Genomic DNA, 18,879 nt, shown 5'->3' with positions numbered 1-18,879 from the left:
CTTGGCAACCCAATAGTCAATTACTGACATATAAACAACCAGTAAATTATTTATTAACCACTGACAAACTGACCAATTAGAAAGTGGTAATGACTTATTTGTCTGTGGACACCCTGAAGCTCTTGTCCACCACAACAATAACCTGTGCTGCCTTTGAAGACAATTAGGACCAAATAATGTTACTTGAGCACACGTGCTGTATTTTTTACTCCAGAGTGAAAGTAACCACATGTATTCCTGTTGCTGCCACCTTTTTTTGTAGCCTGCTTATGTACACTTTTTGGTATATTTTGTGGTCAGTAACTACTAACAGTAACTGTTTTCTCAAACAATGTTTTCACTACAGTTGTAATCACATACATCATCACAGAAAACAACTGTAGGCTATCAAATAATGTGAGAATCAAATGATCCGGCAACTGGCAGTGGTAGATCCCCAGAGCAAGATCCATAACAAATGTGGGTGTACTGGGCTGCTTCAGAGACATTAGGAACTTCTATTTTGTCTTTAACTTTGCTTTGTATTTCTCATTTTTCCTCTTAACACAAACACAACTTCTAACTCTCACTTTGAAGTTGGATCTTATGTAAGATCACGTTCTTCTTTCTAAAAGTAACAGGAAAACTTTAAACAGCTAATTTGACTTTTACTCAATTTTAAAAGTACTTGTGCTGTCTACTCTCCACTTAAGCTTTACTCTATTGTCTTGAAGTTCATCAAGAAGGTTTTCTGCCCAGATCTCTAAAAAAAAATAATATGATTTGCATTAAATTTGGCAGGCAGGTTATGACAGATTGCGTTATGGGACTTCTGCCATCATTCTTAACTAACTGGGACAGGAGTCAAGAAATCTTTTTACATCTGTAGAGAGATCAAGACTTTGGATGTACATTTTGAGAGCTGAGTGTTTGGTTTAATGAACCTCTCTCACAAACTGCTGGGTGACATTATTCCAACAGTTTTACGCTTTCATCTCAGGATGGTGACGACTCCCTGTAGCCCACTACCACTACCGCCCCCTCCTCCTCATCCTCCCGGTAAAGTGATATCACACGGTGTACAGCTGACACTGCCGCTCCCCCTCGCCGCTCTTCCCACCCCGCCCCACCGGGACAGGCGGCAGCGGGTGCTAAACCGCCCCCTGGGAGCCGCGCTGAGGACGCAGCCATGCCGAGCGATGACACTCAGCAGCCGGACTGCCGCCTCGTCTCCATCTGCATCTCCAGCGCTTCACAGAGGAGGATGCCATGAGATTTCCCACAGGCCCTCACTGGCACCTGGCTGTGAGTGAACCGGGGGGGAAGAGGGGATAACCGACGGCGGATAATGACGTGATGGTTCGGTTGTAGAGCGAGCACACGGGGGGTTGGGGTTGGGGGGTGGGGGGGGGGACTCCGGCCGTCTTTAATGACCGGTAGTGGAGAGGAAATCAACGGACTTTATTGTGTGTAAGTGTATGTGTGTTTGTATGTGTGTGTGTGTGTGTGTGTTGAGCCGCGTATTGTACGCTACTGGACCGACCGCAGTTACAAAAATAATTAAATAAAAAGAAACGGTGTCTCAAACAGGTTGCAGAGATTTCCTTCAATCTGAGAGGTAAGAAAATCACGTCTTTACAATCATTCGTGCGCACCACTTAACGGCGCTGCACCAATTTATCCGCTTAATTGAGTAAAGATGAGCCTAATCAGTGATGTAACAGCTGGCAAATTGACCTCCAGCGACCAAATTAGTGGAAACATAAGCTATGTGCGTTTCAGAAAAGTATTAATTTACCCGCTAGATGCCGTCCTTTATAGTTTGATTTGACTTACTATGATTAATAATATATACCTGACAGTAAGGTGAGTGAAATCGATTTTAGGTGGGGTTACCCTCCATCCTGTCACTGCTTATAACAATTCAATATAGAGCAGGCTGTTTGCATTAGACTAAGATGAAGAAGAATGATTACATTTCTAGACTTTGTGGGCATAAATGACCATAAAATCTGTTTTATCTTGCATGATTATGACTGCTCTTATGCTTATTTAGTGTAACAACATATGTTTTGTACAAGCCAGATTTGATTTAAACATTTGGTGTACTACAATTACAACTACAATTTTAAAAACAGTTTATATATATATATATATATATATATATATATATATATGGGATAACCCCTGAAGACTCACTGACAATGTGAGAGTGACGCGATGAATAAAAGCAGGAGTGATGAATGATACCAGAGGGATGAATGAGTGAATTTCTGATGTGAGTGAAGAGGGATCCATCCTACTGACTTTCAAACAGGCTCATTTACTGTAGCTGCAGTGGTGACCACATCGCTGCTGGGGCCCGAGGCGTCTCCTGACATCACGTTTATAACTGATGTCATGTCTTTTCTTCCTTTCCCAGGGGGCTTTGCAGCACAGTCGAGGATGCTATCCCCCAGATGGTGACTTTCGCAGGTAAGTTGAGTGTTTTTATTCTTGCTACACGCTCACTGTTTTGCTACAGCACAGGTCAAAAGGAAGGCAGCTATAAACCTTTTTGCCACAAGCTTCTTCCAGTGGTGTCTGATCTCTGCTCTGCACAGGGATTCTGCTCTGGGCGAAATGTGTAAGTGCTCACTTATGTTTTAGCTCTTATATCCTCAACTGGGGTTTGGATTTCAGTTTTCTATTTTTTTTTTTCTGCATAGAATTAACCCCTGCCCTGGCAGGCAATCTAGTTCTTAAGTAGCTTGTTCAAGTGTAAAAGATCCAGAATAAATAACACTGAGGTAATTATGACACAAGGTAATCACTCCAAATACAAAAAAGAGACCAGAATGGGGGTACGCGTTGTCAGTCAAATGGAAAAAACGGATGACTGAATTCCGTTTAGACTATCTGAAAATGAAATCATCTACTTTTCCTCCCCCCCTCCGTTTTTTTTCTCTCGCTCCTCGCCGCCTTTGTTCCCTCCTGCCTTGGCAGTGGGTGTCTCTGTCCTAGATGCGGATGTGTTCCTCTCCTCACACGCTGAGATGAGTGCTTTCAGAGGCGGACAAGGCAGAAAGTCCCAATTTTACTACCTGGCTAAATTGCCCTGTGATGGAAAAATGTTGTTATAGGAATGATACTTGAATAATTGAAGCCCCTGGGCTTTAAAATTGCAGGCACTCACTGTGATTTCCAGCACAAAGTCGGAGGCCACCTCAACGAAATATTCATATCATTATTTAAGAATGGATATATCAAGGACCCTCTCAGGTACTGCCACCCTCGCTCTCCATCGCTCTCCTTCACCCTCTGCGTAAGCTCTCTGTTTCCTTCTCTCAGCTCCTCTATTTCTTCTCTTTGAAAAGAATCCATATTCATCCACATAATGACTTAGTTTTATCAATGTAATCTGTCTAATGTCTACTTAAAAAGGAGCTTAAAAAGAAACGCTGATGAGTTTCAGCTTTCAGCTTTAAATATAACATAATACCTCTCTCACATAGTTAAATTCGTCTATTTGTCTGCAATGATACGGGATAATGAGAAAAAACGAAATGATAAGGGCGCCTATCTAAAGGGATTTCAAGGAGACACTCTAAAGAATATATAGAATAGAAAAGAATAGAGCTGCTACAATTAGTTGCTTAGTTGCAGTCATTTATCAAGTAAAATTGCTAAACATTTGTTGGTTCCAGGTTCTCAAAAATATGAAGGTTTGCTGCTATTCTTTGTTTTATCTCATTGCAAATATGTTTGAACTTTGGTGGACAGAATTCAAGATTTAAAAGATATGTTATGTACTTTGGGCTCTTTGGGAATTTGTGATAGACTTTTTAAAAATTGACATTTTTTAGCTAGAGTCAGAATAGAGTTAGCTTAGCATAAAGACTAGAAACAGGGGAAAACTTATACAAAGTTGAGAAAATCTGGGGTTGACACTGTGTTATGTGCCGAACTATTTCTTTGCTGGGAGCAGTGACTTCCTGGAGTCTCTGCTGGTTGCCTGGCACTCCTGACTAAGAAATAATCCAGCACATAATCCCCAATGAAACCACAATACATTGCTTTTACACTTTTTTAAACAGATTAAACAAGAGATGTAACATTTTAATTAGCTTTAGAGATACTGGTAGGTGGATTTTGTTACCTTCAGAGCCACACTTACTGTTTCCACCTGTGTGTCTTTGTGCTAAACTAAGCTAATCTGTTGCTGATTCCAGCTTCATATTGAATGGACAGATGTGAGAGAGGTATCTCTTTTCATCTGACTCTCATCAAGAAAACAAGTATTTCCCAAAATGTCGACCTACTCTTTTAACTTTAGTTAAAGTTGAGTTTTCTAATTCAATTTTCATCTCTAATTTTCATGGTTCACTCAGGCATCACATGGGAGAAAAAGCTCCTATTGATCACCACATCATCCCACGTAAAACATCCAAGGGAAGCAGTGTTTTTTGCCTCTCCAGTTTTCGATCAGGGATACATTTGGCAGGGGATGTGTAAGTGTGTGAGCTGAATGTATGCATACATATACATAGCAGGCATTCACGTGCATGCTCGTGTGTCTCTGTGCATTCGCATTCAGCTGACTGTTAGGCTGGTTTCGTTTCCCACAGAGAAAACAAATTAAAATATGACACCTCTCTCAGCTGCCTCTCATCTCCTGCTTTTCACTTGCCTGTCAAGAGACGACAAAACCGCTAAATATAGTTCTGCAAGTGGAGTGTGAAACCTCTTAACCTTGCCCAACATTTTTAACATCATAAAGGCTGAAACAAGATGATGTTATGGTAGCCGGAACAGAAGTGTAATCATCTCATCAATCATCTGTTTATGAGTGTGTTTGAAGGAGCGAGAGAGAGAGAGAGAGAGAGAGAGAAAGAGCTAGAAAAGGAGAATGTGTCCTCATCTGTACAAATAGAGTTGGATGATATCAAAATTATGACATTTAAAACTTTTTTCCGCCTTAAAGAGTGGAACAAATTAAAAGGTGACAGAAATAAAGGAAAAACCTGAATAAATGACCTATAGAAACCTAATGAATGCAGATGCCTCCATACAGGGGGTGTCACTGAATGATTTGAAGAGCTTGAAAATTATGTGAATTATATGCTACATGCTTCACTGTCACCAGATCTCAACCCAACTGATCAACAACTGATTAGATCAACATGTTAAAGAGCTCTCTCCACCTTCCAGCATCATCAAAACACCAAATAAAGGAATATCTTTGTGTTCATCTAGCAGGGCTCCAGAGGCTTGTTGGACCAATAAAGTCCTGGACTTATTTCCACTGTTGTCTCTGATGTTTTCCCAGTACACAGATCTTAATCAAGATGCAGGCGGCATCTGTGTCTGACCTAAAATAATGATCTAAAAAACTGAAACATAAAAGCAGGCAATCATTAAAAAAAAAAAACAAGAAGCAAACAAGTTTCAAAGTATCTTAGATACCAAAAGAAAATCACATCATGAAAGGCAACAGTTGTATGACGTTATTCTATGTGCAAACATCAGTGCATTTAAAGATAAAAATAAAACAATGCATTATGAGATATTTACATTCTATGTTGGAGATCTATCTAGCTTAACCTTATGTATTTTTTTCCTTTAATTTTGCACCTATCTGTATATGGAGAAGCAGATGAATCCCTTCACTTTTTCTTACATTATTAACAAGGTTTCAGTCTTCAGACTTTCTTCAGCTAAAATGATTAAAATTAGATATTTATTTTACCTGATGAAGGTCCAGGGACTGAAATGTTTTAATTAAGTAAGAACAAGTGATCGAAACAGTGCAGGATGACACACCTTGGTAACCTACTGGTTAAGACACATGTCACATGACCACAGTGGTTTGAATCCAATAAACCTTTGTGGCATGTTACCCCTGTCTCTCTCTCCCCCTCCTTCATTTCCTGTCATCTCTCCACTGTCACTATAATAAAAAGGAATATTATGCCCTCCAAAAAATATACAGCATGTGTATAAAAAAAAAAGAAAGAGTGCAGGATTCTTTGATTTGTTCACAGTTAAACGTTTTTGATCCTGATAATAAGACTTTATGGGAAATGGTCTCCCTTCTGTATGCCCATAATATGACAAACTGATACTCAATTCAATTTTCTTTGCTCAACAGCTCTCCACACGAGAAAAACAAAAACATCAATATCTCATTATGTGGGTGTCATTATGTCATTAGCTGAAATCATTTTCTAAAACAGTAAGCTATCATCATATCATCATGATACAAATCCACTGAGAATGAACGAGCAATTATATTGATCATCACGGTTCATCACACTCAGAGTTGTTAGTTGGAGTGACAGCGTTGCCGACAGCAAAGGTCTCTCTCTCTCTCACACACCACTTATTGTTGCCTTCATGCTGCCTTCAAAATCCCTGCAAATCTCATGGACGCACATGGTCCTCGGCATTTCTCTTGTACAGTGAGGAATGGGATCCTTGAAGCTCACTTGACAGACACAGTCTTACTGGTCACCTGGGACTTGTACGCTTAATGGCTTAAAGGAGGTTTTGTGTTCAGGAAATCAGATGCCTGTTGGCTCTGCCGAGACTGCCTCATCCCTCTTCATTTCTTGTCCAAGTCAGTGACTGATGGGATTTCTGGCAGATCCTCTAACTCCTTTCAGGCCCCGGTTTAATCTAAGGGTTCTTATATGTGCATGTTTGCTCAGATTTGTGTTTGCTTGTTTCCCAGTTGAACCAGACAGCTCTGAACCCACTGAGAGTCATATATGAATTGCGTTGGTTAAGATACTCTGACAGCATTAGAGTTGAGTCTCCCAACCTGTGTCGCTTGGCCTCTTTATCTCTCCACTCTGTTGGAAACTCTCTAAACTGAGACTTTACCTCGACGCTCCCTTTCTGGCATAATTTGGCTGCATGTTAGTCAAAATCACTTATTTTAGCTTGTAGAAAAATTCCATTGTTGTGTCTGTGTTGATACACAAACAGAGCAGTTCATAATTTCTGCATAAATGTGCTATAGTAGCTTCAGCAGTGTAGCACAGGATCATGCCATGAGAGCCAAAGGAATTAAATTGATAGACCAAGAGGGAAACGATGTACAGTGTGGTGAGAGAGGAGGAATTTGCTTAAAGAGTGAATGGAAGGAAGTAAGAAGGAGATATGGAGGAGAGGGAGGACTGAGGAGACACAGATAGTGAGCGAGAGAGAGAGAGGAGATGAAGAGATGGAGAAAAGAGGAGCAAGAGAGACTTCACAACGCTTTTAACGACATTATCGTGGCCCGTGGTGTATATAATTTAGTATGATGACGCAATGGAGGAACTGCACAAGGGGAGATGTCTTTGAGGGAGGCTCACATGCTCATTTCAACAAATAGACTCACATTTCTCCTTGTGATTGTGACACTGGTTTAAAATTGCCAAAAATGCAGGTGCATTCAGTGTCAAATGTTTAGATTTATCTACCTGTGTGCAAACCATTTTGCAACTACATTTTGTTCGCTTTCAGAGTCGGAGAGCAGAAAGAGACAAACAAAGAAAAGCCTTCTGGGTAGATTTCACTGTAAGCTGGGGAACATGTGTCAGGCAGGAGACAAACCACCCAACCCTAGAGTAACATTTATTTTAACCTGCTGGCTGAGATTTGCTAGTTATGACAAGAAGTGCCAGAATGTTTAAACCATTTCATTCGGCAGTAAGACTCATATTCACTGCAAATTAACAGCCCTCGGATGCGCATGGCTTTTAAAAAAATTACATCAATACTCCAGTAATGAGAAAGAACCTTTTTTTTACCAATTTAATTGGGATAATTAAATGTTGTTCTTACACTGAGAAATATCTGGGTGTTTTATTAAATCATCTCGAACAGTAAATAAACAAAGTCATCTGGTGTTGTAATTAGGGTAATGGTAGTACTTAAAATGTAGCATTTTCTAGCCTGAACTCAGCTGTGTAAATTAGTTTAAGTGTGTGTCAAAATCATGTGTTTTATATTGTCATTTAAAAGGCCAGTTTCTCTGAGTGCATTAACGCTTGGGTTAACTACCATGCAGAAAGAGGATTTGTGTTTATTTGGTATTTCAATGCGACTGCCAGTGAAAGGAAATCAAAGCGTCTGTGCACATATTCTATCTCTATTGCACACAGCCAATTTATTACTTTCTGTCAGATAAACTGGCTCTTAAGGTCCATTAGAGGCTAGACAGAACATTTGCTGTGTGTGCGCACGCCTTCATTTCTTTTCATTTACAACATTTTTGCTCCTGTGTGCCAATCACAGGTTTTAGTTTTGCAAACTTCAAGAATTTAGAAATCCCAACTCGTGACTATAATTTGACTGTATGTGTGTGTATTAACTTATATATTTTCGTGCCTTTAACCTGGCTTATATGCGCTTGCCACTTCTCAACAGCATATTAAAGGATGGGTTCACAATTCGTCAGTCAGGTACCCATATGAACAGTGAAAGAGGTTTTCCTCACTGTAATCATTGCTCCTGTTCATACTGGCTATTAAAAGATCCCCTTCAAATGTGCTTTCAGTGTAAGTGATGGGGGCCAAAATCCACAGTGTATCCACACAGTCATTTTGTGCAAAAATGCATTTTAAAGTTTATCAGAAGAATATATTAGACTTCAGCAGTCTGAGTTAGACATATCAAGTGGATATCTGCCACATTTACATTTCTTTTTAGCATCAAATTCCCTCTTTGTGTTTCCTCGGACAGTGTTTCCCTGTTGAGATATTGTGGAGCTGTGGTGAAAGTATAGTAACAAAAAGAGGGACTTTGGCACTAAAAAGATTGAAAGCATTGAAAGATATCTACTTGATTTGACTCATTTAGTCGAATGAAACCTCATATTAGCTACAGATAAACTTTTAAATACATTTTTGCACAGAAGGAGAAATGGTTAGTATGAACAGGAGGGATGATTATGACATGAAAATGTTCATTTGGGTTCCTGACTATTGTTTTAAGACAGACTTAAAAAACTGTGAGCATGTCCTTTAACTTGCATGTATTTTGTGAATTGTGTAGGACATTCATCTTTACTTATTATACTGTGTTTCCTAATGACTGTATCAGTATGCAGTGTATACTACCTAGGGTGATCACATGATTACAATTAGCTATTCAACTTTGAGTGTCTCTGTTGAATTGGTCACAGAAGTCTTAAATGACAAAAGATGCACGTACAAATCAGATTTAGTATGCTGAAACTGTACTGCACATATGCATATAACATGCTGGCCATATGGTTAGTGTGCACAGTAGTTGCTGCTGCATTCAGCATGCTAATACATCTACACCCTGAGTGTCTGTTTCCCATCCAGAGTGATCCTGTTGGAATTCAGTCACACTGTGGTAGTGCATCTAGTCATGTACAATTTTTGCATTTGTTTATAGATTTGTTATTCCAGATACAATACCTATGCAATAGCTGGTCTGATATTATGCTAGTGCTGCTTTCCACCATTTCATATCATTGTAATTGAATATTTTTGGGTTTTTAGACTGTTGATGAGATGATGACCTGCTGCCATATTTCTCTGTTATGCTAACCATTTCCTCTTGACAGAAACCTCTTTCTCTTCCTGTAGGAGTTCCAGCGAGAGGAGGTTTTGAGAGTAACACTCCACAGGCCTGTCATGGTTTCCTACCTTTTCACACTAATCCATCTCTGCATCTCCTGCTGTCTTCTAATGTAAGTGTCCGTCTCAGCTGGTAGAGCGCAGACAATAATACTAATAACCTCTGAAAACAACATATTATTTTCCACAAAGATATTGTGACAAATTTAAGGGAAAAGAGAATGATACCTGTTGGTGTGTTGTGTACAAAGCTGCAGCCAAGACACAATTAAGTCAACTTATAGAAAGGAAGCAGAGAAAAAACCTGAGCCAAGCTCTGTCCAAGTTTAAATATATATATATATATCAGCACTTCTAAAGCTCACTTATTAAAATGTTGTATCACATTTGCTTAAAGGTAGAGTCAGTCATTCTGGAGAAAGATATTGTTGATATTTGAACTAAACACCCAAACACCCTCCCTTCATGCTCCTTCAGAAGCTCCGCCCCCCAAATTCATGGACTCGCATCGCCAAGGCAACGACCTAAAGAGAAATATGGCAGAATCCAGAGCGATGCGTCAGCTGTAGAGTCATTTCTGTTCCTCTCACACATTATCACAAGCAGAAAAAAAAAGTCTCATGTGAGCACAACAGTCCATCCACACTCTCCACCGATACATTGATACAGTTAATAGGTTGAAAACACATATACAACGGGATATTTGTGCGATTTAAACAGCTGCCTGCTCAGATTACGTTTCACTGAATGTGACAGAAACAGACACGGAGTCTAAAAAATGCGGGGGGTTTCTGTGAGACTGTCTTGGATTCAGTGTAGATTGATACTCTCCAGTTCGCCAGCCTTCCCCCACCATTCAGTGGGTGCTGGAGACGGAAGACTGTCATGTCCTCACACAGACAGCTGCTCTGATGACTTCCCCTGTCCTGTGCACAAGCATGAAAACCCCCTGCTGCTTATTGGCCAGAGTAGTGTTGTGTAGCTCGCTTCGAGCCACTGTGTTTACATGCCCGTTTACAGAGCCAGTGCTGTGTATGAACACCAGATTTTTTTCCGCTCAGTTTAATCTGCAGGAGTTTCTGAAGGCTTGTGCAACATGTTTTTATGCCACGGAGGAAATAAAGTCATAACGAGCGAAACAATGGCATAGCCGTAGGTGTGCCAGCGTGTACCTGTGCCACTCAAAGAGGCAGCTGGTACACCTGAAAATCAGATGCACTATGACTTTTAGTTATAGCCTTGCTAAAATGTTTTATTCATAACTTAGGCTATTATGGTCTAAATATAGTAATTGTTAATTCTAAAATAAGTTAAAAATTGAAAATAACATCTACCGTTATGCACAGCCTGCCTATCAATCAAATTTTAAAAGTTTTTTTGAAGGTTTAGGACCTGTGACCCCAGAAAGCATCCCTGGAGACTAGCAGTGTAAATAGTAAACAATACAATTCCTGCAACTAATGCTAGAATATACTCTAGCTGCTAGTTTATCAAAATGAAACAAAGCTCACTGTTTAACTCCTCCAGACCTCGCATTAATGACCAGCTGCACACGTGGCCTACAACAGCCGAGGAGGATGTTTATCCATCACCCTCACCATCAACAAAGTGCAACTCCTTCGGCACTGGCGCCTGTGGACATAGAATCAGAGGATGCAGAAATGACTAACTCTACAGATCTCTCAGCAGTAGATGAACCTGCATACCAGCCCAAATCTCATGCTTTCCCAGTCACCCAAACAGTCAGTGGAAAGAGCAGGAGTGTTTCAGCTAAATGGCATGACCGGTACAGTTGGCTAGAGTATAGCATTAAATTGGATGCTCTATTTTTGCCAACTTTGCCGCCATTTTAACATTGATGTCAAGGAGGACAGATTTAGCCAAGCAGGGCTGAGAGACTGGAGGCATCTTGTTCAGTTTTATATAAAACACAAAGCTAGTAAAGCCCGTGCTGCTGCTATGACCAGACACAAAGGTTTCATGGACATTAAAAGGGATGGAAAATTATCAGGAATGCATCAGGTCACAAAAGACAAACAGGAGCAGTTCACTTACTTTACTGAAAGAAACCAGGCACAAGGGAGACACAGAAAGCATGAACAGAGGAAACTTTCTTGAATTGTTTGAACCGATTTGTGCGTATGACCCCGAGATAAAAATGCTCCTTGATGAGCTTCCAAGTTATACAAAAATGATGAGCCCTGACATTCAAAACAACCTCCTTGAAGCTGCAGCATCGCTTCTCCTACAGAAAATCAAAGCGGAAATGCATGCACAGACTGACACCTATTATGCAGTTTTAGCTGACGAATACAAAGACCTCTCGAAGAAGGACTAATAGCTGTCTGTGTGAGGTATGTGCATGATGGCAATCTGAGAGAGAAAGCTGTCAGATTTGTTGCAACAGAGGATATGACATCCTCTGACATTGCCAACAAAATTTTGGAAGTGCTGGAACCGCTGCAGCTGGACTCTGAATTGTATGCAGGTTTCAGTTTTGACCGGGTGTCATCACGTCAGGTGGGAAACCTGGGATGCAAGTGCTGCTCAAAAAATCTTTCCCCCATACAGTGTATGAACATTCGCCCTGCTTTAATCTCATGAGTTTGACAGCTTTGAAAGTGTCTCCTACTGTGGCCACTTTTTTGATGTTTTAAATTCACTGCACCATTTCATGACTGGAGCCAACAGACAAGCACGATTTCTACACATCCAAAAAGAGCTTCACCCCAACAGACACTGTCTTGAGCTTGTGTGTTTCACAGATATTAGACAGAGTTCAAAGTCTGAGGCTGTCAGTGGAGTTTTGACTTTATATGACATCGTATTAGAAACACTGAGTGAGTTTGCAGAAGGCTCTGGCCAGACCAAAATAGACACTGAGTCTCTCTTGCAGCAAATACAGAACAAGAAATTCATCTTTCTCCTTGTGGCATTCTCTAAGCTGTTCAGGGCCAGTGATTTTGCGACAAAAGGCCTACAGTCTCCATCTGCTTCAGAAACTAATTGCGTCCATGTGATTGAGGACCTCATAGAAACTTTTGCTACATTTAGGAATAACTTGAATTTGGGGAATTTGAGAGAATCATCAGGCTTACTGATGATGTCATGAAGAAAAATGATGTGCAGAATTGGTTAGTTACAGGTGCTGGTAACAGGAAATTACCGTCCAGGTTTGCCGAATTGCATGCGACCTCTACAGTGGGCAGGTCTGCGCCCATTAGGAGTGACTTGGATTTGCATTCATTGTGGATTTCAATTCTTGACAGACAGCTTATGAAACTTAACAACTGTTTTCAGTGCAACTCCAAGTAAGCATTACTGTATGGACTTGTAGTGGAAGGGCCTGAACTAACAGTATTTGGGCAACTGATCAAACAAAAGGTGAATGGCGGTCACTTATACATGTCCATGATTGAAGTCTTAGACTCATGTGATAAAGGCGTATTCCCCAACACGGTCAGTTTACTTCGTGTTTTGATTACATTGCCTGTTACAAGCTGTTCCATGGAGCGCCTGTTCTCAACAGTCAGCAGGATAAAGTCCAGCAGCAGAGCAACCATGGTCACAGGAAGACTAATAACTTCATTGCTGGCATTTGAAGGGGAACTTAAAGAGACTTTGGAGTCTAATGAAATAACTGAATCATTTAAGGCCAAGTGACACCATCTTACCCTTTAAGCTTGCACAGGTTGTCTGTGTCCCAATAAAGTTTAATGTAAATGTCATTTGGGGGAATGCTATGTAGGCCTATGAGCCGTGGTTAATTCATCAGATTCAGTTCTAGTTTTGCCTAGTTGTTATCTATTCTATTATAGGCCTATTTTGTTTTATTTGATAAGCCTATAAAGAACGATTGCACTGTGACATTTAAAATAACAATCAAAGAATGGACTGTGCAATGACTAAAGCACTTTTTATACTGTGTTATGGCTATGTTATAGGCAGGCCTATATGGAGAGGAATGGTTGTAGAGAAAATTAGATGTGGCACACCCAGTTTTTCTGATGCACACCCACAGTCTTTTTTCTGGTCACGCTAGTGGAGTGAAATCAACAGCGAGGACAGAATCATCTGTAGCACAGCCAAGATATTTACATTCTGCTTTAGAGGAACTATTTCACTTTTATGAGGAAAAAAAGGCTTCAAAGATGAGGACTGTCCTCTAGAAATTCTCCCAGCAGTGTGAAAGTGTGCTGTATCTTCAAAAAGTCTTTTTCCGAAAAAAGTTTATCCGTCCGCTTCTCACTTCTCTGCAAGCTGTTTCCGGCTGTTGTGCGGGTTGTCACACTGTCGCAACAAGACCCTGGGAAGTCACTGCACCCAGCCGTTATTTGCCAAATAATAGTAACACCTTGTTTGTGTACAGATTAAACATGCACTGTGTTAATTAGTGAGCTTTACAGGTGTCAGTAGGGAAATTCTGAACTTCGGACAGAGCCAGGCTAGCTGTTTCCCCCCAGTCTTCCAGTCTTTGTGCTAAGCTAAGCTAACTGACTCCCAGGTCTTGCAGACATAAAACACCTTACTGAGACACTTAAAGTGAGTTTTTCTGTTAATGTATCATCCATCTGTTTCCGTGAGGCCTGAAACAACCCCAGCTGTCTGATAACAGCTGCATGATAACCAACTAGTTACAACATATTTCATCAGTTGCAGTTACATCATGATGGTACATGAATATACTAATTCAGCCTACATTGGTTATCTTTGCAGGCAATATAGAAACCTTTGTTGGACGTAAGTATGCTGAATATTCTTTAGCAAATTTTAAGTGTGATCTCCAGCTCTGTCAAATCCACTGTGGCCGCGTAATAGGCTCATTCACATTCTTCTTTTGCTACTCTTCTTCTTTTCTCTGTTTTCATATTTCCATCTCTGTTGGTCCCCATCTCTCCGCCTCTCTATTGCTTTCATCTTTCTCTGTATTGCTCCCTCTGAAGGGTTTGATGGAGAGCTGGTCGAATGTCAGCGGGAACTATTGTTATAACCGGAGGAATTCTCGCCGGAGTGATACTGCTGTGCATCGTAGCAGTGCTCTGTTACTGTAGACTCCAGGTATCACTGTGTGTGCATGTATGAGTGTGTGTGTCAGACATTTGAAATAAGGATTTTTTTAAAATAAAAATATTTAAGAACTTTCAATTAATATAATACGATTTTTTTTCATAGTATAGAAGCAGAGAAGAGATTTCTGGCACAACTTAACCCACTTCCCAGGTGCATGGAGGAACAATTGCATCTTATTCACAAATGTGTTGTAGATTTAACATTTACAACTGATTGAGATGAAAATATACAAGTACGAATAATCTTATAATATAAGCAGGGGTCACGATTCTCAGGCACCATGTCTGATTTCAGACATAGAGCAGTTTTAAATTCATAACTCAATACATGGTACACATTTCCTCCTGGACCACTTTTCAGGCTCAGAAATCTTTTCTTGCTTTAATCCCTGAATAAGATATAAAAATGTAACTAATCCTAATCCTGGTATGTATGCGCACAATAGATAGAATAGTTTCTGGATTCTTCCATAGGTTTTAACTTTTCAATTATTTTTTAGTGTAAGGTTTTACATTTTTTATGTTTTATACAAATAGTGTTTTTAATGTAATTACACTACTTCTGATTATAGCAGTTAGCCTTTAAATGTCTTTGCGTGCATTATATTCATTATTAATACACATATTTTATGAGTTAATTCAAAATATATATAATCATTTTGCCCAATTTATTCCTTTTCACCCCATATAAATAGAAAAAGTCCTTACTGAGCTAGCTAACTAACATTATTATTATATTATTTTACCTTAATCATTTTTAGAAACTTTATTAATGTGTGATTCCCTGTTTTTTTACTGACTCTGGGTCATTTTAGACAAACACCTCTTGCTTGATTTCTTTGTTTGTGATATTAGGATACACAAAAAAAATTGACTTAACTTGGTGAGACACACTCCCTCCATTTATCTTTCTTGTCTTGCCCCTGTAGTATTACTGCTGTAAGAAGAATGATTCTGAGGTGGACATGGGCTCCGTGGTGGGAGCGGACCCACTCTCTCACTTTCCCTGCAACGCTTGCAACGCCCTCGCCATGGACGGTGCCGCCATCACCCCCGTCTCTCTGGATCAGCTGGACGCAGGTTCTCATCACAACCTCTGCCCTACCTGCTCGCCATACTCCCTCCGCTCTGGACTCACAGGCGACATGCGTAACGGAGGGGAACGGCTGGGCTTCCATACCTACTATGAGAACCCGTCCGTGTCTCTTCCCCTGTCTGTCAACCCGCAGGTCTCCTCCCCTCTGAGTTACTACAGTCCCACGGACATGTTTCCTCCCCCACCGCGTCCCTACAGCACCCAGGTCTGACCTCTGCTGCACCGTGAAGACATGCACACATATAGAAAACTCTTACTTACACACATCTGACATTCACATGCTCTTGCTTGGGACTCAAATTATTTTTTCAATATCTTCCTCCAGGTGGTGGATTATGATACAGCACAATTACACACACATACCCACATAACCACACATGCCCACATTCATCCAGGGGGGAGCCAGCCCACTGATAGAGCCTCTGTGTGGGCAACAAATCCATGGGCCAACCCTGGGAGAGCTGAAGACAGCAGCATGAAACTGTGTTAGATCAGCAGGGAAATGCTATATAACTCTAGTGCAACCTCAAATGTGGTCCTCTGTGACTGAATCATAAGTGATCAGCCCTAAATCCAGGCATTCAAGCCACACTCGAGGGTGGTTCAGGACACATGGTATAAAAAAAAACAGTGTAACCAGCCACACAGAAAGACAGCCTAGTCAATTTGTCATGTTGGTATTAGGTATGCAAATTTTAAGAAATTCCCTTAAATAATCAGCCACATTAATGATCAATTAACAAATAATCATTATTAAGGTTATCAAGTATGAAATGCATGATTTTCCTCTGTGAAAGCTTATTTTAAACCATTTTTGCAGCACAATCCAAATATACTGTGTTAAGTATTTGAATCATATTAAATAAATAAACACAAGTAAATTGTTTAAGTCATGAATTACATAAAACTAAATTATGCCGTCACTAAAATTTTCTGCTTCTGCTCTCGTTCCACATGCTGTTATTCACAGGCTGAACTCAATTCAAATGCTGAAACACAGGCTTTTCTGTAGGCAACAAATTTAAAAACTTAAAAAATATAAAATACTTTTTTTTTTCATCCACGAACGCCTATTTAAAACAATTAACACAGGATGATTTTGCACCTAAATAAATTTGATATTTGAATCATACATTAAATAAACACAAATAAATTGTTTAAATCAAACGTTTAATGAAGCAAAATAATGCTAATTCATGTAAATCTTTTGCTCCTGCTCTCACTTCACCTGTTATTCACTTATAGCCAAAAAAGTTTAAACAATAATTCAACATAAATTACTTTATTAAATATGCAGGGCAAGACGCTTACAAACAAAGTATAGCCCATTCTGTTTTTACAGTGCTGTAAGCTACAAATGCTTATATATATATATATAAGTATAAAATGGGAGAAGTAACAGCTGACAGATATCTTGATTATTGGTTGATCATGAAGGATTGTAAAACATAGATAGATTTTAAAGTCTGTACCCAACACAGGTTCAGAACAGCCACGGAAAATCCCCTTTTCTGGCTTTATGGCCAAAGACAAATCTATATTTTTCTCTCTTTACTTACAATTGTAGTTTTCCACACACAGATGAAATACGATCACTGCAGACACATTGTATGAATATATCAGTTACAAGATACAAAGTCTGAAATGGACCACCTCCTCCAGCACCACTTTCGTTTCTGTTATTCTCTCCCCCACCCCCTCTCCCTCCTGCTAGTGTTAACTGAAAGGGGTTGAAGCACTAGCCTGAAACCCCGCCAACCCCTCCCCCTCCAGGTTACTGTACATGAGGGCTAACAGTTTTTCTATTAGTGGTTGTTGTTCCCCCAACTATAGAAACTGCAACACGGATGTTAAGTGTTCCTGTTCAGAGAAAAGACTGTTGAGAAAAGAAGAAGAAAGAAGAAGTTTTTACGGCTTTTGGGAGTCTTGTGAGAAAAAAGTACAGTTGCTATTACGGCAAACTATTTGAGAGAGTTTCAGTCTGCAAGAAAAAAAAAAATGTGGTGTGAATTATGTTTTGCTTGTATTTTCACTTTTGGTAAATGGTAATGAAACCTCTGAAAGCCGATAGGTTCTGAAAGTGTCTTCTATATAAGTTGATGTATTTAACTTTTTCATGTTTACAGAATGAGATGGATGAAAAGAAAGAAAATCTTTAGACTTAGGAGGTGTTGTAGGCAGAAATGAGATACTAGGATCATGTACCGTATTTTGTTGATCTCAAAGCTTAAGTTTTTCTATCTATAAGCCATTATATCTGCTACAGTATAGTGACAAGATGCAGTGTTATTCCACAGTACTGTATATGCCTGAATCTATATATTTTTAAGGAGTGTTGTAGTTTTTGTGAGGGATGTCAGGGTTTTAAGTGTGTTTTAGTGAGTTTGTACCAAATGTGAGTTTTCAATGCTCTTCCATCTTCATATTTCCTAACTTATAATACAGCAAAGGAACACAATGTAAGAGCATGAAAATAGCACTTTTGGAGCCGGAAATTCACTTTATAATTGAGATAAAAATGTGAAACACACAATGATATTGAGTGTTACAGATCAAAGACTATTAGTTCAAAGACATATAAAAGATATTTAGTCATATATATATTCTAACACCACGTTGTTTCCACTGAGCTGTTCATCTTCACATCTCCTAACTTTCCTCACCTCACTTCCCCTTATTGTTAAGAAGTATGTGCTAAATTAGATATGTATAACTAATTTTTTTTGTTAATTCAGATGTCCACAAAGCATACAGTAGGTGTTCACTGCCACTTAGCTAATATACTCAACAGATATGGTCCCTATAGTTTAGTTTTTGTATCACCGGTTCTGTGACGACCAGTTTGTTGCACCACAAAGAGCACCATCGCTGTATCAGAACTGACCTATGCCCCTTCTTATTTTTAAGGTTTCCTTTTTCTTGTTCTGATTGTTGAAAATTGTATTTTTTAGATTTTTCTGTATTGCAATAGAATACGTTTTGGTATGCCCTGATACAGTGTACTTTAAACAAAAGAGAAAAATCCACCGTGTTTCACAAGCCTTTTTTTGAGGAGGAATAAATGTTTATATCTGGACTTTTTTTCCCCTTTTTTTTGGTCTTTCCTTACTGACTGTACAGTGACACAGACAGTGGATACACTGGATGTTGAAATCCC

The 18,879-nt window shown here is 39.6% G+C and overlaps 1 protein-coding gene across 3 annotated transcripts; it reads left to right on the top strand.

Moving 5' to 3' along the window:
• Nucleotides 1–958: 958 nt before the first annotated feature.
• LOC122997727 (protein FAM163A-like) lies at nucleotides 959–18,798 on the top strand. Of its 3 annotated transcripts, none has more exons than XM_044373908.1 (6): nucleotides 960–1,284; nucleotides 2,402–2,454; nucleotides 9,567–9,670; nucleotides 14,274–14,297; nucleotides 14,501–14,615; nucleotides 15,556–18,798. In XM_044373908.1, the coding sequence occupies exons 5-6, from the start codon at nucleotides 14,523–14,525 to the stop codon at nucleotides 15,931–15,933; spliced, it is 471 nt and encodes a 156-aa protein (XP_044229843.1). In that variant the 5' UTR covers nucleotides 960–1,284; nucleotides 2,402–2,454; nucleotides 9,567–9,670; nucleotides 14,274–14,297; nucleotides 14,501–14,522; the 3' UTR covers nucleotides 15,934–18,798. The 3 variants fall into 3 exon arrangements, with proteins under 3 accessions (XP_044229846.1, XP_044229843.1, XP_044229845.1); XM_044373910.1 differs by lacking the exon at nucleotides 960–1,284 and adding an exon at nucleotides 1,410–1,597; XM_044373911.1 differs by lacking the exon at nucleotides 14,274–14,297 and having other exon boundaries at nucleotides 959–1,284.
• The last annotated feature ends 81 nt before the right edge of the window (nucleotides 18,799–18,879 follow it).

Source organism: Thunnus albacares, chromosome 15, assembly GCF_914725855.1.
Source record: "Thunnus albacares chromosome 15, fThuAlb1.1, whole genome shotgun sequence".
NCBI classification, from domain to species: Eukaryota; Metazoa; Chordata; class Actinopteri; order Scombriformes; family Scombridae; genus Thunnus; species Thunnus albacares.
Note: the sequence above shows the minus strand (reverse complement) of the source record. Positions and strands in the feature narration are given on the sequence as shown.